Source organism: Apostichopus japonicus, chromosome 16, assembly GCF_037975245.1.
Source record: "Apostichopus japonicus isolate 1M-3 chromosome 16, ASM3797524v1, whole genome shotgun sequence".
In the NCBI taxonomy this organism is placed as follows: Eukaryota; Metazoa; Echinodermata; class Holothuroidea; order Aspidochirotida; family Stichopodidae; genus Apostichopus; species Apostichopus japonicus.
The window spans coordinates 27,240,038-27,257,155 of NC_092576.1; the positions used below are offsets into that span (position 1 = coordinate 27,240,038).

The 17,118-nt window shown below is 36.9% G+C and overlaps 1 protein-coding gene and 1 pseudogene across 3 annotated transcripts in view; one reads left to right on the forward strand and one right to left on the reverse strand.

Moving 5' to 3' along the window:
- Nucleotides 1–13,319, forward strand: part of LOC139982496 (DNA-directed RNA polymerase III subunit RPC2-like) — a 36,387-nt pseudogene extending 23,068 nt beyond the window's left edge.
- LOC139982803 (uncharacterized) overlaps nt 11,874–17,118 on the reverse strand; it is a 65,118-nt gene continuing 59,873 nt past the window's right edge. Inside the window, exons 18-21 of one of the 3 annotated variants that reach the window (XM_071995896.1) lie at nt 16,697–16,834; nt 16,315–16,362; nt 15,220–15,245; nt 11,874–14,329 (exon numbers count right to left, since the gene is read on the reverse strand). In XM_071995896.1, coding sequence (XP_071851997.1) covers nt 14,293–14,329; nt 15,220–15,245; nt 16,315–16,362; nt 16,697–16,834 — 249 coding nt within the window. In that variant the 3' untranslated portion in view covers nt 11,874–14,292. Of the gene's footprint in view, nt 14,330–15,219; nt 15,246–16,314; nt 16,363–16,696; nt 16,840–17,118 lie in introns of those variants that run through there. The other 2 variants (XM_071995897.1, XM_071995898.1) reach the window with 2 other exon arrangements.

Here is a 17,118-nt window from a genome sequence, read left to right on the forward strand (position 1 = left end):
TGATGGAATCTGTAGTCCGGGACAGTATTGATGGAATCTGAAGTCCGGGTCAGTATTGATGGACTCAATATTCCGGGTCAGTATTTATATCATTAGTAACTGATAATTTATATTCGACATTAGCGGTGTTGCTGATATTGCTTGTTTATGATTTTTTGATAAGGGCCCCACATTATGACCATTGTGTGCAATTGTGTCCGTTGATAATATGCTGATTAGATGATATGGGTGGGGCAGGGCTGTGTTTTATTTTCTGTAGGATTCTGGTTTGAGTTTGTGGTGTTGTTTAGAGACTGTCTGCTCGGCTTTGTGTATCATGCTCTGATAATTGACAAACACTTCAGACTGAAGTATATCTGCATGTCCATTGGCAGGCCTTAGTTTTTTTTCACTCTGAACTAATTAATAGTTGAACTTTTGTCATTAAGTCGATTGTGTCTTTTTTTTTTCATGAAGGTGAACGGGTAACCAACAAGCAGGTTCTTCTCAATAAGTCTATGCCGGTGGTAACGATGAGTCCAATAGAGACAGGGAATAAATCTGAACAGCAGCAACAAGAATTTCAAGATGTACCAATCATGTGAGTGTATACTGGGCGCTATGACGACATTGATAAATGTTTTGTGTTCATACTGGGTTACCAAGCTAGCAGACATTCTAAAAAGGCCAGATTAATTAATTGGATCCAGTGACCCCATTCAGGGACTTCTTTTATACATAACTTGTTGAAATTGTTGGATTACTGATGTTGTCTACATCCCCGCTTGCAAATATTGGTTTGTAAAATGTAGTGAAGGATATATGCGAAGGAAACACATTCTATTTTTATTTAAATGCATTTAATGTTGGATTAAACCTTAACATTAAGCCTAACTTTGATAAATAAGCTGTTGATTAGTTCATTGCACTGCATAACTAAATTAGTTTGAATGAAACCCTGTTTATTCAAAGTGTTGATCTGCCTTTTTGTTCCTAAGATACAAAGGCCCAGTAGATTCTTACATTGAAAATGTCATGATCTCATCTAATCCCGAAGAAGCCTTCTTGATCAAAGTTTTACTTCGCCAGACGAGGAGACCAGAAATAGGGGACAAATTCAGCAGCAGACATGGACAGAAAGGGTGACTAGCTTCTTTGCTCTCTTTAAGCATTTATGTGTAAATGGAACATAGCTATTAGAAAGGGGGTGACCAGAAATAGGGGATAAATTCAGCAGCAGACATGGACAGAAGGGGTGACTAGCTTCTTTGCTCTCTTTAAGCATTTATGTGTAAAAAGGAACATAGCTATTAGAAAGGGGGTGACCAGAAATAGGGGATAAATTCAGCAACAGACATGGACAGAAAGGGTGACTAGCTTCTTTGCTCTCTTTAAGCATTTATATATAAAAAGAAACATAGCGTTAAGAAAGGGGGTGACCAGAAATAGAGGATAAATTCAGCAGTAGACATGGACAGAAAGGGTGACTAGCTTCTTTGCTCTCTTCAAGCATTTATATATAAAAAGAAACATAGCGTTAAGAAAGGGGGTGACCAGAAATAGGGGATAGATTCAGCAGCAGACATGGACAGAAAGGTTGCCTAGCTTCTTTGCTCTCTTCAAGCATTTATTTGTTAAAAGAAACATAGCTATTAGAAAGGGGGTGACCAGAAATAGGGGATAAATTTAGCAGTAGACATGGACAGAAAGGGTGACTAGCTTCTTTGTTCTCTTCAAGCATTTATATATAAAAAGAAACATAGCGTTAAGAAAGGGGGTGACCAGAAATAGAGGATAAATTCAGCAGTAGACATGGACAGAAAGGGTGACTAGCTTCTTTGCTCTCTTCAAGCATTTATATATAAAAAGAAACATAGCGTTAAGAAAGGGGGTGACCAGAAATAGGGGATAAATTCAGCAGCAGACATGGACAGAAAGGGTGCCTAGCTTCTTTGCTCTCTTCAAGCATTTATATATAAAAAGAAACCTAGCGTTAAGAAAGGGGGTGACCAGAAATAGGGGATAAATTCAGCAGCAGACATGGACAGAAAGGGTGACTAGCTTCTTTGCTCTCTTCAAGCATTTATATATAAAAAGAAACATAGCGTTAAGAAAGGGGGTGACCAGAAATAGGGGATAGATTCAGCAGCAGACATGGACAGAAAGGGTGACTAGCTTCTTTGCTCTCTTCAAGCATTGATGTGTATAAAGAGACATAGCTATTAGAAAGGGGGTGACCAGAAATAGGGGATAAATTCAGCAGTAGTCATGGACAGAAAAGGTGACTAGCTTTTTTGCTCTCTTCAAGCATTTATATGTAAAAAGAAACATAGCATTAAGAAAGGGGGTGACCAGAAATAGGGGATAGATTTAGCAGTAGACATTGACAGAAAGGGTGACTAGCTTCTTTGCACTCTTCAAGCATTTATATGTTAAAAGAAACATAGCATTAAGAAAGTGGGTGACCAGAAATAGGGGATAAATTCAACAGTAGACATGGACAGAAAGGGTGACTAGCTTCTTTGCTCTCTTCAAGCATTTATATATAAAAAGAAACCTAGCGTTAAGAAAGGGGGTGACCAGAAATAGGGGATAAATTCAGCAGCAGACATGGACAGAAAGGGTGACTAGCTTCTTTGCACTCTTCAAGCATTTATATGTTAAAAGAAACATAGCATTAAGAAAGTGGGTGACCAGAAATAGGGGATAAATTCAACAGTAGACATGGACAGAAAGGGTGACTAGCTTCTTTGCTCTCTTCAAGCATTGATGTGTATAAAGAGACATAGCTATTAGAAAGGGGGTGACCAGAAATAGGGGATAAATTCAGCAGCAGTCATGGACAGAAAAGGTGACTAGCTTCTTTGCTCTCTTCAAGCATTGATGTGTATAAAGAGACATAGCTATTAGAAAGGGGATGACCAGAAATAGGGGATAAATTCAGCAGTAGTCATGGACAGAAAAGGTGACTAGCTTTTTTGCTCTCTTCAAGCATTTATATGTAAAAAGAAACATAGCATTAAGAAAGGGGGTGACCAGAAATAGAGGATAAATTCAGCAGTAGACATGGACAGAAAGGCTGACTAGCTTCTTTGCTCTCTTCAAGCATTTATATTTAAAAAGAAACATAGCGTTAAGAAAGTGGGTGACCAGAAATAGGGGATAAATTCAGCAGCAGACATGAACAGAAAGGGTGACTAGCTTCTTTGCTCTCTTCAAGCATTGATTTGTATAAAGAAACATAGCTATTAGAAAGGGGGTGACCAGAAATAGGGGATAAATTCAGCAGTAGTCATGGACAGAAAGGGTGACTAGCTTCTTTGCTCTCTTCAAGCATTGATTTGTATAAAGAAACATAGCTATTAGAAAGGGGGTGACCAGAAATAGGGGATAAATTCAGCAGTAGACATGGACAGAAAGGGTGACTAGCTTCTTTGCTCTCTTCAAGCATTGATTTGTATAAAGAAACATAGCTATTAGAAAGGGGGTGACCAGAAATAGGGGATAAATTCAGCAGTAGTCATGGACAGAAAGGGTGACTAGCTTCTTTGCTCTCTTCAAGCATTGATTTGTATAAAGAAACATAGCTATTAGAAAGGGGGTGACCAGAAATAGGGGATAAATTCAGCAGTAGACATGGACAGAAAAGGTGACTAGCTTTTTTGCTCTCTTCAAGCATTTATATGTAAAAAGAAACATAGCATTAAGAAAGGGGGTGACCAGAAATAGGGGATAGATTCAGCAGTAGACATGGACAGAAAGGGTGACTAGCTTCTTTGCTCTCTTCAAGCATTGATGTGTATAAAGAAACATAGCTATTAGAAAGGGGGTGACCAGAAATAGGGGATAAATTCAGCAGTAGTCATGGACAGAAAAGGTGACTAGCTTTTTTGCTCTCTTCAATCACTTATGTGTAAAGAAACATAGCTATTAGAAAGGGGGTGACCAGAAATTGGGATAATTCAGCAGTAGACATGAACAGCAAGGTTTTGTTAGAATCGTTTGTAAAGTTATTTTCTAAAAAGAAACGTTGGCAGTATTTAAAATAATGTATTTTACAACATTTTCCAGCATTTTCTTGGTTATTTTCTTTGTGAAGTTTTCTTACAGGCTGGACAAATATTTTGTGATTTATCCAAATCAAAAATAAAGTAAATAAGTTATAGAAATCTTGCTTGCTTTGTTCTGATGAATGTTGTCTTCCCTTTTTATAACATTTTTATTTTTGGTTTCTTTCACCAAACTCAGAGTCTGTGGTTTAATTGTACAGCAAGAGGACATGCCCTTTAATGACCTTGGTATCTGTCCAGACATTGTAAGTATATCTCTATTGTTTGTTGTTGACTCAGACTTTACAAGTACATATAGCATTCCTGGTTTTGAAGGATGAATAGAGATTTATGTCACTGTTTCAATGAAACTGACTGAAATGAGTTTTGGTTTGTAAGTACGGTTCAACCGAGATATCTCAAATAATCTGAATACATTCAGTTACGTTGGGTTGACTGAGGCATTGAGATTTTGTAGTTATGTTAATAAATAGGACCTTGTGGGCTTATCGTTAGTTTTTGTACCATTTGTTTGCAACTGCAGGTCTCCTTGGTGAACCGTACAACCTCAGGTTATTTTTTATTTTCCACAGGTTGTCAAATAAAATGTTACCTTTTCATATATTGTTTATCACTTCTCTAGTTATTTAATGTGTGGTTGCAGTGGCGGATCCAGGAGCGGAAGATGTCTGAAATTACTGCGGAAATAGTGGTGCATTCGAATTGCTGTTAAAGTAAAGAATGTTTATTCACAATGGGTGCTAAACTCTTTTCACTGTTCCATATGGAATCATTTAAGACGCTAAAGGCTAAAACATACTTTACTGGTAACGCTAAATATTTTCTGAAAACAAATATAAAGAATATGATCTGCCTCCCCCCCCCCCTCCACCTCCCGGTTGGTCTGACTAGTAAAGAGGGTGTCATACTTTTTTAATGTGCATTTTGATTATGCTTACAGATCATGAACCCTCATGGGTTTCTTTCTCGTATGACTGTGGGTAAACTCATGGAGCTCCTGGCTGGGAAGGCAAGGCCTTCTAGACGGACAGTTCCACTACGGAACAGGTAAAATATGTACTACGTGGAAAGCTTTACAAATGTGGTGAAACATTCTCTTATTGTGAAAGTCAGTTGTAAGGCTTAACTGTTGTACTGTATAGTGAAATGTAACAGTTTAAGAAAATCTTTGGGTATATTTAATCTTAAAAAACTAAATCAATCAATGAAGTAGGGGTGTAGAGCCGGGGGGTGGGGGAGGGTTGGTTGAGATTAGAGCACATTGTGATATTACAGTAACTGTTAAACTGTATGGTGGAGTGTAAAAGTACAAGAAAATCTTTGCGTATGTTTCATCTTCAAAGACTAATTCAATACAGTAGTAGGGGGTGTAATGGTGGGGGCGGGGGTGGGTGGGGGAATGCTGGGTTGGGTTGCGATTTGGGCACGTTGTGATATTACAGCACATTCTGATAAAGACACAAGAGTGTCATCATGTGTGCAGTATTCATTATTATACAGTTTATCATACAGTACCAGAACATATCATACAGTACATGATGTTTCTGTAGGAAGCACATCATGAAATTTCAGTACAATGTAACAATTCACGGAAGTACTTGATGACAATTAAGCATTGTTTTTTATTTGTCCAGCATTCGGTGGTGACAAAGTGGAGGACATGTGCCAGGATTTGATTCGACATGGCTACAACTACCTTGGCAAAGACTTCTTCACGTCAGGAATCACTGGGTGAGTATCAATGATAGTATTGATTCTGTCTGACAGTGGGTGGATCACATTGATGTGTTATTACTGTGTGTTCTTGATACTCTGCCTTTGGTGTAATGACAGCAGTAACAGCTGTTACTCATAGACCACTCGTTTGATGGTGGTATTGGTGAAGTTAGAGGTGAAATCTGATTGTGGTAGCAGGGATAATATTGTTAGTGATGATATTAGTTTTGTGGTTAGTGTTATGATGGTGTTACTGAATTCCTCCAGTAAAAGTTACTGTAGAAGTTGTTGCTGTAGTAGTAGTAGTAGTGGTGGTGAAATTATTATAAGGTTGGTACAATGGTGGTGTTACTGAACTCCTCCAGTAACAGTTACTGTAGAAGTGGTGCTGTAGTAGTTGCAGTGGTGGTGATAGTATTATCAGGTTGGTGTTACCGTGGTGTTACTGTATTAGTGGTTGCTGTAGTGGTGGTGATCTTATTATCATGTTGGTGTAACGGTGGTGTACTGAACTCCTCCAGTAACAGTTACTGTAGTAGTGGTTGCTGTAGTAGTTGTAGTGGTGGTGAAAGTATTATCAGGTTGGTGTAACCGTGGTGTAACTGAACTCCTCCAGTAACAGTTACTGTATTAGTGGTTGCTGTAGTAGTTGTAGTGGTGGTGAAAGTATTATCAGGTTGGTGTAACGGTGGTGTTACTGAACTCCTCCAGTAACAGTTACTGTATTAGTGGTTGCTGTAGTAGTTGTAGTGGTGGTGAAAGTATTATCAGGTTGGTGTAACGGTGGTGTTACTGAACTCCTCCAGTAACAGTTACTGTATTAGTGGTTGCTGTAGTAGTTGTAGTGGTGGTGATAGTATTATCAGGTTGGTGTAACAGTGGTGTTACTGAACTTCTCCAGTAACAGTAACTGTAGTAGTGGTTGCTGTAGTTGTTGTAGTGGTGGTGATAGTATTATCAGGTTGGTGTAACGGTGGTGTTACTGAACTCTTACAGTAACAGTTACTGTAGTAGTGGTTGCTACAGTTGTTGTAGTGGTGGTGATAGTTATCATGTTGGTGTAACGGTGGTGTTACTGAACTCCTCCAGTAACAGTTACTGTAGTAGTGGTTGCTACAGTTGTTGTAGTAGTGGTGATGAACCCCTGATAGTATCATTCATTTGGTGTTGCCACTGACCTCCAGCATCTGTGTTTTTAGTGGTTATATTATTCATTTTATGATTATGGTAGTACAGGTAGTCAGTCAGAAACAAAAGCATTAACATGTAATGCATGAGTAAGGTTTGGAGTTTGGTTATGCAGATGGCAGTCATTTGCAGATCATCTTACATCAGTTGTGGTTGCAACTATGTATACTATATGGGAAAAAGCTTCATCATAGGTGCTGCAAGTTTCAGATCATTGTTGAATTTGACAGAATACATTCTGTTTTGGTTGGTAAATAACAATTATTATTTTTTTTTGGTCATGTCGTTGAAGGTCAATATTTGTTCTTTTCCATCAGTGAACCATTGAGTGCTTACATATACTTTGGCCCAGTCTACTATCAGAAGCTGAAACATATGGTGTTGGATAAAATGCATGCCAGGGCCAAGGGACCCAGGGCCATCCTTACCAGACAACCCACAGAGGGAAGGTCAAGGTGAGAGTTACGTTTTACCTTTTCACTATTCATGCAGTGGAGTGGTACTTTCCAATGTGTTGTGTTGATAAAACAGCTGCAAAATGTTAAAAGTGTGTGATATACTCCTGAGGTGTGTTGAATACTTGCATGTTAAAATCCATTCTAGTGTTTTTTTGTGAGATGAATCTTACTTACACTGTAGAATGTATAATGTCGACAATATAATTTTTTCTGGCAAAAAAACCTATGGTCGATCTAGTTTCTTGTGTTTTATAGCTGACTGGCTGATATTAGTCTGTCCCACCCCCCCCCCTTCAAAATAATTTAGTGTTTGTAAAAAACAGCAGTAAAATCCCATTTTGTGTTCAGTTTTGAGATGAATCAATTTTGCCATGAATGACTGAAAATACTGAGGTGTGTTGTGAAACAAATTCCACAAATGAAAGACGTATATAGCAAATGATACAAACAGCTTAAATATGTTTAATACACTGAATGAATCATCTCTGCAAGGAATGTAATGAAGTAAACCTAATTAATTAAATGGTTGACTTGGATTAATTAAAATTTCATTGGTAGCTTTCCATTTACTTTCTAGGTTACAAACAGCAAATTGAATGGTATCAGCATGGCGTCCACAGAAATGTTTTTATTAATTTAAATTGAAGATTCATCCTGTTATATTTTTTATCTTCAGGGATGGTGGTCTTCGCCTCGGAGAGATGGAAAGAGATTGTCTGATTGGCTACGGGGCCAGCATGCTGCTACTGGAGCGTCTAATGATCTCCAGTGATCAGTTTGAGGTGGATGTCTGTGGCGAGTGTGGCTTGCTGGGTTATTCAGGATGGTAAGTTTGAGGTTGCTGTCTGTGGCGAATATGGCTTGCTGGGTTCCTCAGGATGGTTAGTTTGAGGTTGATGTCTGTGGCGAGTGTGGCTTGCTGGGTTACTCAGGATGATAAGTTTGAGGTTGCTGTCTGTGGCAAATATGGCTAGCTGGGTTCCTCAGGATGGTTAGTTTGAGGTTGATGTCTGCGGCGAGTGTGGCTTCCTGGGTTTCTTATGATGGTAAGTTTGAGGTTGCCATACCGTAATATATTGATAATTGCCCTATTGTATTGATAATTGCCGTACCCCAACTATGTTTTGATAACTGTGGTAACCGAACTATATATTGATAATTGCTGTACCCTAAGTATGTATTGATAATTGCCTAACCCTAACTATGTATTGATAATTGCCTTACCCTAACTATGTATTGAAAAATAATTGCCTTACCCTAACTATGTATTGAAAAATAAATGCCTTACCCTAACTATGTATTGATAATTACCTAACCCTAACTCTGTATTGAAAAATAATTGCCTTACCCTAACTATGGATTGATAATTGCCTTACCCTAACTATATATTGATAATTGCCTAACCCTAACTATGTATTGAAAAATAATTGCCTTACCCTATGTATTGATAATTGCCTTACCTTAACTATGTATTGATAATTGCCTTACCCTAACTATGTATTGATTATTGCCTTACCCTAACTATATATTGATAATTGCCTTACCCTAACTATGTATTGATAATTGCCTAACCCTAACTATGTATTGAAAAATAAATGCCTTACCCTAACTATGTATTGATAATTGCCTTACCCTAACTATGTATTGATAATTGCCTTACCCTAACTATGTATTGAAAAGTAATTGCCTTACCCTAACTATGTATTGGTAATTGCCTTACCCTAACTATGTATTGATACTTGTCGTACTCTAACTTTGTATTAATAATTGCCTTACCCTAACTATGTATTGATAACTGCAGTACCCTAACTATGTATTGATATTCTTTGTCCCTGACAGGTGTCATTACTGCAAGTCGTCTTGTAACGTCTCCTCTCTCAGGATTCCGTACGCCTGTAAACTCCTATTCCAAGAGTTACAGTCCATGAACATAGTACCGAGACTCAAACTAAAAAAATACTCAGAATGAGAATTGTCAAGAAAATGAAAACAATGGCTTAAAGGATGAAGAAGTTGACCTCGATGGTAAAAGAAGGGATTAGCGGTGACAGGAGGTGCTCTTCTAAACAGGGATGAAATGATGATGACGATGGAAAGAAGATGGAGATCTAGCTGATGATGGATTTAGGAAGCTCATCCTCAATCAAGGAAGGGCAGGAAGGAAGAAAGCAAGAAAGCCAGCAGATAAAGATCAAGTCTGGAGTCTTGTTTTGTGTTGACATCTTCTCTGCAATAATCCATAAAGTCTGCAGGATTATTTTTCCTAGAGGTGCAGATGAAACTGAGAAGGTGGTGAAGGTTTCATGCATTTTTGAGGAATAAATCCTGCGTAAATGAACTAAGTTGACAATTTTGTTTAGCTTACTCATGGAACATCAGGTCTTGTTTTTCTGGATCCTTAATAATGATGTTTAGTCTGGAAAAGTGAAAAACATTGAGCAGTTCATTTTTTTTCATAACTAATTGGAAAAGGTTCCATTTAAAAACGAAAATAATATCTTTAACCTGAGAGGAAAATTGTGTATGCATACTCTCGTGTAAGTGGTAACAATCAGTTACATTTGTAATTTAAATGGCATGGGTTAGCAAACACTTTGTGAAAGTTACAATTGTTAGGTTTACAACAGGTAGCCTTCATTGGTAGGATTTGTTGTGAACCATAAAGCATGTTTTAGTCTTAAAAAAAAGTAAGTCTTGAATTTGATTTAAAATGATGGGAACCATCGGCTTTACCGGCTTTACTTTTAAGGTCTCCTTTATTGCTGCCACAAAATATGCTAGGAAAGTTGAATAATCCCGTCAGGTTTGCAAACATCACTTTACCGTGCTCACCTTGAGCATTATGCCATGTTCCTGCATTAAGAGATCTTATTACTGCATAATGTCCTCAATGACTCGATATAATGCAGGTGACATTCTGGGTAATACTTCGAAAGTGGCAACACTAAAGGACCATTTGATTGGTGTCTATAAAGCGGCATTGTACATCAGAACATTGTAATGATGTCAGCCTGTAGATGTGCTGTCTGTAATAACAAGTGACATTGTACATCAGAACATTGTAATGACTTCAGCCTGTAGATGTGCTGTCTGTTATAACAAGTGACATTGTACATCAGAACATTGTAATGATTTCAGCCTATAGATGTGCTGTCTGTTATAACAAGTGGCTTTGTACAGCAGAACATTGTAATGATGTCAGCCTGTAGATGTGATAACAAGTAACATTGTACAGCAGAACATTGTAATGATGTCAGTCTGTAGATGTGCTATCTGTTATAACAAGTGACATTGTATACCAGAACATTGTAATAATGTCAGCCTGTAGATGTGCTATCTGTTATAACAAGTTGCACTGTACAAAAGAACATTGTAATGATGTCAGTCTGTAGATGTGTTGTCTGTTATAACAAGTGGAATTGTACAGCAGAACATTGTAATGATGTCAGCCTTTAGATGTGCACACAGTGGTCATGATTCATTGGTGGTCGGTTGTTATTTTAATTTTTTCACAGTTATGAGAATATCTATAAGTAGAGAACTGGGAGTCCTGCTATGTTATGTGATAGTTACCAGCACTATCTGTGAGAAGGTTTGATATTGGTTACGGTTTCAATTTGAACTGTTTGTTTCAACTGGTAACGTGTAGGGTGTTAGGTTCTGCCAGTGAGGTAATGGAATTTGAACAATCGGTCTAGTTCCTTATAGTGCTGTATGTACGTACCTTTGATAGGCTCTGGATGTTGGCGTAAGATTTGATTCTGTTGCGGTTTGGTTCTGTTTCAATCCTAATACCAGCTTGGTTTCAATGGGTTTTGTTGCCGAAGAAAATTCACATTTGACAGATGAAAGAAGAACATATTCTTTGTATCCAGGTATGTTTTGCATTCCTATGTACTGTTTGTCGAAATGATAATATTTAAAGTTGAGATTTGTTTTGCTGCAGAAGCGATCTTAAGCAAACAGGAGTGATGTAATAAATGCAAACTTAACCATTTTTTTTTGTTCAAAATATTATTTATGATATTATAATTTTCAACCTTTTGGATGCTATCAGTATGAATACACAATAACAGTCATTGGTATATGAATAATTCACCCCAGCTTTACATCTTTCTTTACTTACTGGGTTAAATATTCTCCTTTTTAGTTCCAAAGTAGAAATGTGAAAGCAGCGATGGGGATGGTATGCATGTATTTGGTTCCTAGTTCATTCACATTGTAAGATGGTAGACTAAAGTAAACACATTTAATGTTTTTGTGTGAGGTTTTTTTTGGGGGGGGGAGGGGGAGATAATGTATTGCTAGATTCAACACTTCTAGGGTTACAATTCCAACAATGAATAGTAAACTCATGACAAATAATAATTCAGTTGAGCTTAAAATGTTACTAGGACAAAGACTTGATCAAGTCTGAGGATGACATCTGACCAGTGATGATAGGAAAACCCAGAGACGTGTATTACTTTAAACTTTACAATTTTTATTAAACGAGTTTAATCATGTCAGTTTCAGTCAATCCATGACAAAGAAATCAAAACAAATTGTTTAAAAATAGATTAATCTTAGTTTGATAATCTGCATGATAATCAACTAGCATGTAAACTGTCTTACATTACTTAAAATCTGACTTTAATCAATACAGTAATTAACTTGGCTGTAACCTGTATGCATTTGCACTTATACCAAAATAGGGCCTAGCCTCTGAAGTGGCAAACATGCAGATAAATTGTAAACGAACATTGTAAAGTTGATCTTAGTTTTACTTTTATCTGTGTAGTGATTTTCTTCCTTGTCAGTTAACCGTAAAATGCAGGTTTTAATAACAAAAACACCAAACTTTAAATTCGTCATTTAACTACCAGAATTGTCCGTGTGTTGACGTTGTTTTTCCTAAGAAAAAACACGAACAAAAATGGTTGTATATACACAAATAAATGTCACAGTCGTAAAATATACTATTACCCGGTTAACTGTACTTCTTCATTTTATGCATGTCAGGACCAACACTGCCGTCATGGTCAGAGTCACCTGTATGATGAATGTTCTAACAATTACATTCGACGGTAATTCCTTGTTCGATTGTTACAGGAGAAACACCATACAAGGTCGCATACTCTGAAGGTTACACAATAACAATTGCCAAGTGGAAAGCTATGTACAACTCATAATTGCTTTAGATATTGTAATAATTGATATCATACTGTCTTAACGTTATCAAGTCATCTGAACATTTGAAGATGATGACATTTCTTTAAAGTTCTAAAGTTACTAAAGGTTCCAAAAGTAAGGTTCCAAAAGACCTTCTTTCTCTATATCTCTCTCTGTAAGTTTCAAACACATTCCAAAATATCGTGAAATGCCACGATAGATGACGTAATTACAATGCTATAGGACAGATGGTACGACATATTCTCCTTAAAGCTGTATAAAGAATGGCAATCATTTGACCTTTTACCATATTTAGGAAAGAGAGTAATTTAAACCTAACATACGACTAATACTAAATGGTGTTTAAAGAACATGGATATTTATATCAAAATGACTCTTATGAAAGGTGGATAAGTTGCAGTAAAGATTGATCAATTAAAAGTTACCGTAACCAAAATCTCATAATCCATCAGTCATTATAATTTTGTAAGCAAAATAACGTTCTGCTATTCTTGTAAGTGCCTATGCGCACACCTTTACCATGTAATTTATAATCACCATGTTTTTATACTTTATCTCCCTTGTTTTCCCTTTGTTTTGTACAGGTGGTAACACTTTACTAGTAAAATAATTACAAATACTCGAAAGTGCAGTAAAATTTCAGCTTATGTATACTGTTACCTTTCCATTTACTATATATACCACTATTGAAAACATTAAAATATTATTCCTCTAATACAAAGATCTTGATTTTCGAGTCAACTTGGCTGTTGGCATTCATTGTTATATTCTTCTGATAACTTTAGACAGATAACAACTCACATACAACAAAAGAAGATACATTTTGGGAAAATGTGTAAACAAAGATGATTTCAGAGTACTGACTACATTCACCACATAAACAATAATAATTAAAACTCAACCGTTATTAAATTGCAATTAACTGTTTACAGTTTATGTATCTTATATTAATTAAACATATATCTACAGGTAAAATTATTCAAGGATCTATCTGCAGTTTTTACCAATAGACTGTTCCTTATGTTATCTTTTTCAATCACCTTACTATGGAATCAAATGAAATTGGAAGCATTAAGGCCATATAGTCCTGCACAAAGTGTCAGGTTATGTTTACGAGCACGATATGAGTCACGAGCACGAGTCACTCCAAGATTAATGTATGTCGTCCAGTTACAGAGTTGTTGACAATTAAAAATTCATAATTTTGGACTTTAAATATGAATGTAAGAGACTGACTTCGGTCAGCTTTGATAAGCCAATGAGGCTTTTTTGCGAGTTCCTGCTTGCAGGAGGATCCAAAATGCACACATTACAAAAAATATATCGAAATTCCATTAGGGACTTTTATCCCCTCAGGGTATCGTGAAGCAAGTTTCCATTACAATATTCATAGTTTTGACATCTTTCATTGTTTTACTGTAACGCAAATTTATCTACAGAATATATCTGACGTCATGTTCACGAGCAAACAGTTCTTATTATGTCTAGCTACTTTGAGACTCGCAGAACTAACCATTACGAGGGTCCAAAATACAACCTTGCTAAAACTGCACCGCTAACTCTCTCGAGAACTTGAAGATGCTAAGAATGGCCAGACTCGAAGGAAAGATAACTCTCTTTGAGATTCATGTCCAGGAGAAATTTGCGTTTTGTTCAACTCGACAATCAACGCGGAGCAGAGACGCTGTCGGCTACTTCGGCTTATGATCTTACGAGGCATTGTATGTCACTTGCCACTCTTCCTCGCTGTTGATAAAATAAAGCGAGAGAGACGTTACCATATGTGTCAAATGATGACATCATTATTGAAAGCTGTTCTAGGTGATTCATGTTGCTTATTATGACTTTTCAATGCAGGCTGATAATCTCTTACTTTAAAACATGAACATGAAATCAACATATATAATCTCTTATATTGATCTCTACCCATTGAAACTATACTTTTCTTGTTCTAATCTTTTATAGTTAAAGGTTAACTTTCTTTTGATATTTTTATGGAGAAGGGGGGGGGGGCATGATGATTGTCCAATGGTACTTTGTATGTTATTTCTGACTTTGATTTGATCTGATTTATTTCACACCAAACATCCAGAATACAAAACAAGATACATGGTGTAGAGATTACACAGAAAAGTCTGTCCGGGAGACTCATTTCTACTGTGGTCCCTCAGTGTACATCTGACAGCAATGATTCCTCAGAATTTTGTATTTTTATATCCCTATGATTTTCTTGGTGATTTTCACTAGTAGGTGTTTTAAATAATTTCAAGGTTGATGAATTATGAGTGATTGGTGGAATAACAAACAAGGATTCTCTGAAATTTACTTTTATTAATTAATTATATCAAACTTTATTTGATTACAATTTGAGTCCCTTTCATCATTAGACATTGCAGTTCTCGGATTCATTATTTTACATGATAGTCTAATCACAATTAAATATGGACACAAAATGAATAGATACATTAAGAGTCTGAAACTTTCGGAAGCTTAAATCATTCCTAAATATGGATCGTAGATTTTGTTGAACATAAACAACACTATAACTCATTTCAATTTAACGTTATTAATACTGTGGGGACTGTGGGTTCTGTCTAGTGTTTGACCAAAACTGGTGAGTGTTTATCAAGGCCTACCTGTAGCGATTCCGGAAGGCTTCGACCTAAGTAAAACGAAATAATAAAATAAATAAAATATAAATATTGGGAAATAATGATTGTGATATTATTATTCGTTAATAGTGTGAGCTAAACTATATAGCATTAGAGACCACAAAGTGGAGATGTTGTGTAGGTTTTATAACAAGAGCCCAAGGGCAATATGGTTCCCTGCTTATAAGCCTATATTTACAAGAGAGCAGAACTGTCCTACAATTGTTATTTGGATGAACACACATTATTATTCTCAAAAATATCACAAATCAACCTTTGGTCCTTTTGAGCACCTGTTGAGAACCAGGTGTCCGATATACGAGGGATATGCACTCTGTCCTGAATGTTAATAGCTGAAACATGACGTTTATGTTTGGAAATGATCCCTTACCCCATTCACAACTAGTCCCAAAGTATCAACCATGTCAGACCCTGTCAATGGGAGTTATTGCTTTGTTTATTAATTTGGTTTTGGCCGCTAACTGACCTTTGGTGACCTTTACAGGCACCAACAACACTTGGACACACCTTCTCACTATGGCGGATCTAAATACCAAGTTTAAGTTAAGTTCAACTTTCTTTGTTGAATTACAGTGTACTCAAGCAAGTGTCACAGACACACACAAACTTACACCCACCTCCCACACACACACACAAAGTTGACTACATAGGTTCTTTTTGCTAAAGCAAGGAACCAAAATGTATCATGATTAACTCTCGTGTAAATTTCCTTCAGGTAAAAAGTGAGACATTTAAAGGGTTGCACTGATTTTCTTTAACAGCACATGAAGTCGCAACCTAAATCAACGCCGGATATTCAAATAAATATGTATAAACATAACGTTTAGCTGTTTAGTGACAATGATGCAGAAATACTGCGTTTAATAGGCCTATGTCATTTGTTACACACAAACCTAAAACCTGAACAATCAAACCCAAAATTATCGATTACCAGTGGGAACTTGCAGAGCCTCATTCATCTCTACACCCTGCCCACACACACGCCTGCCCACACACATGCCTCCCCCACCCCCCCCTCTCACACACATTTTCAAATCTGAAGAATATTCCGTGTTTTACCTCTTTTGCATAATCAGCATCCGTCAGTTCTTCCTCAATATGCAACTTCTGTAATTAAAGCATATACAAGTTGTTAAGGAAAATGATATTCAATCAGGTGCAATGATAGATCATTATAGATGCAGAAGGGGGGTGGGGGTTGCAATGTTTGCCGACTAAAGATGAAAATACCGGCAGGATGTGTTGATAAACGAAGCATGAGTCCAACGGATTAGGGCCCAGTGGGCAGGTGTCCGCTGAAGCCTGAAAGTCCCATAGTTGGGGTCAATGCTCACATAAATGCTGAGGTTTACGTTATTTCTCTGCTAAAATGGTGCTTACTTCTACCTATACTATAAGTTGCATATAAGTTTTAAATGAAATAGGGAATTGTCTACATAACCATTCCAATCTCCTCCCCTCTCTGCACCACGCCCCCTTTCTTTTGTCTTTTCCATTCTCCCTCCTTCTCTTCAGTGGCGTACTTAGTATAGTTGGAGCCCCGGGCGGATCCTTCCCTTGTCACCTTGTGCAGGGAATGCTACACTGACGTAGGGGTATAAGTGGAGAATTGTTGAGATGTTAGGTGGCTTGGATGCAAAATGGTGCTTTTGGCAAGCGTTGAACTGCTTATATGTTTAGGACTTCTTATTCTTCAGTGAATGTTTCTCAACTTCCTTTTGTTTGATCATCATATTAATTTTAGTAGACAATTCAGACTGACATAAACAACAACAATGATTAGCAAAAATTTGAAAAATGTCCTCCTTTCGTTTAAAACTAGCCACTTTTAGCATCCCACATAAATAAATATATGTATTTTTT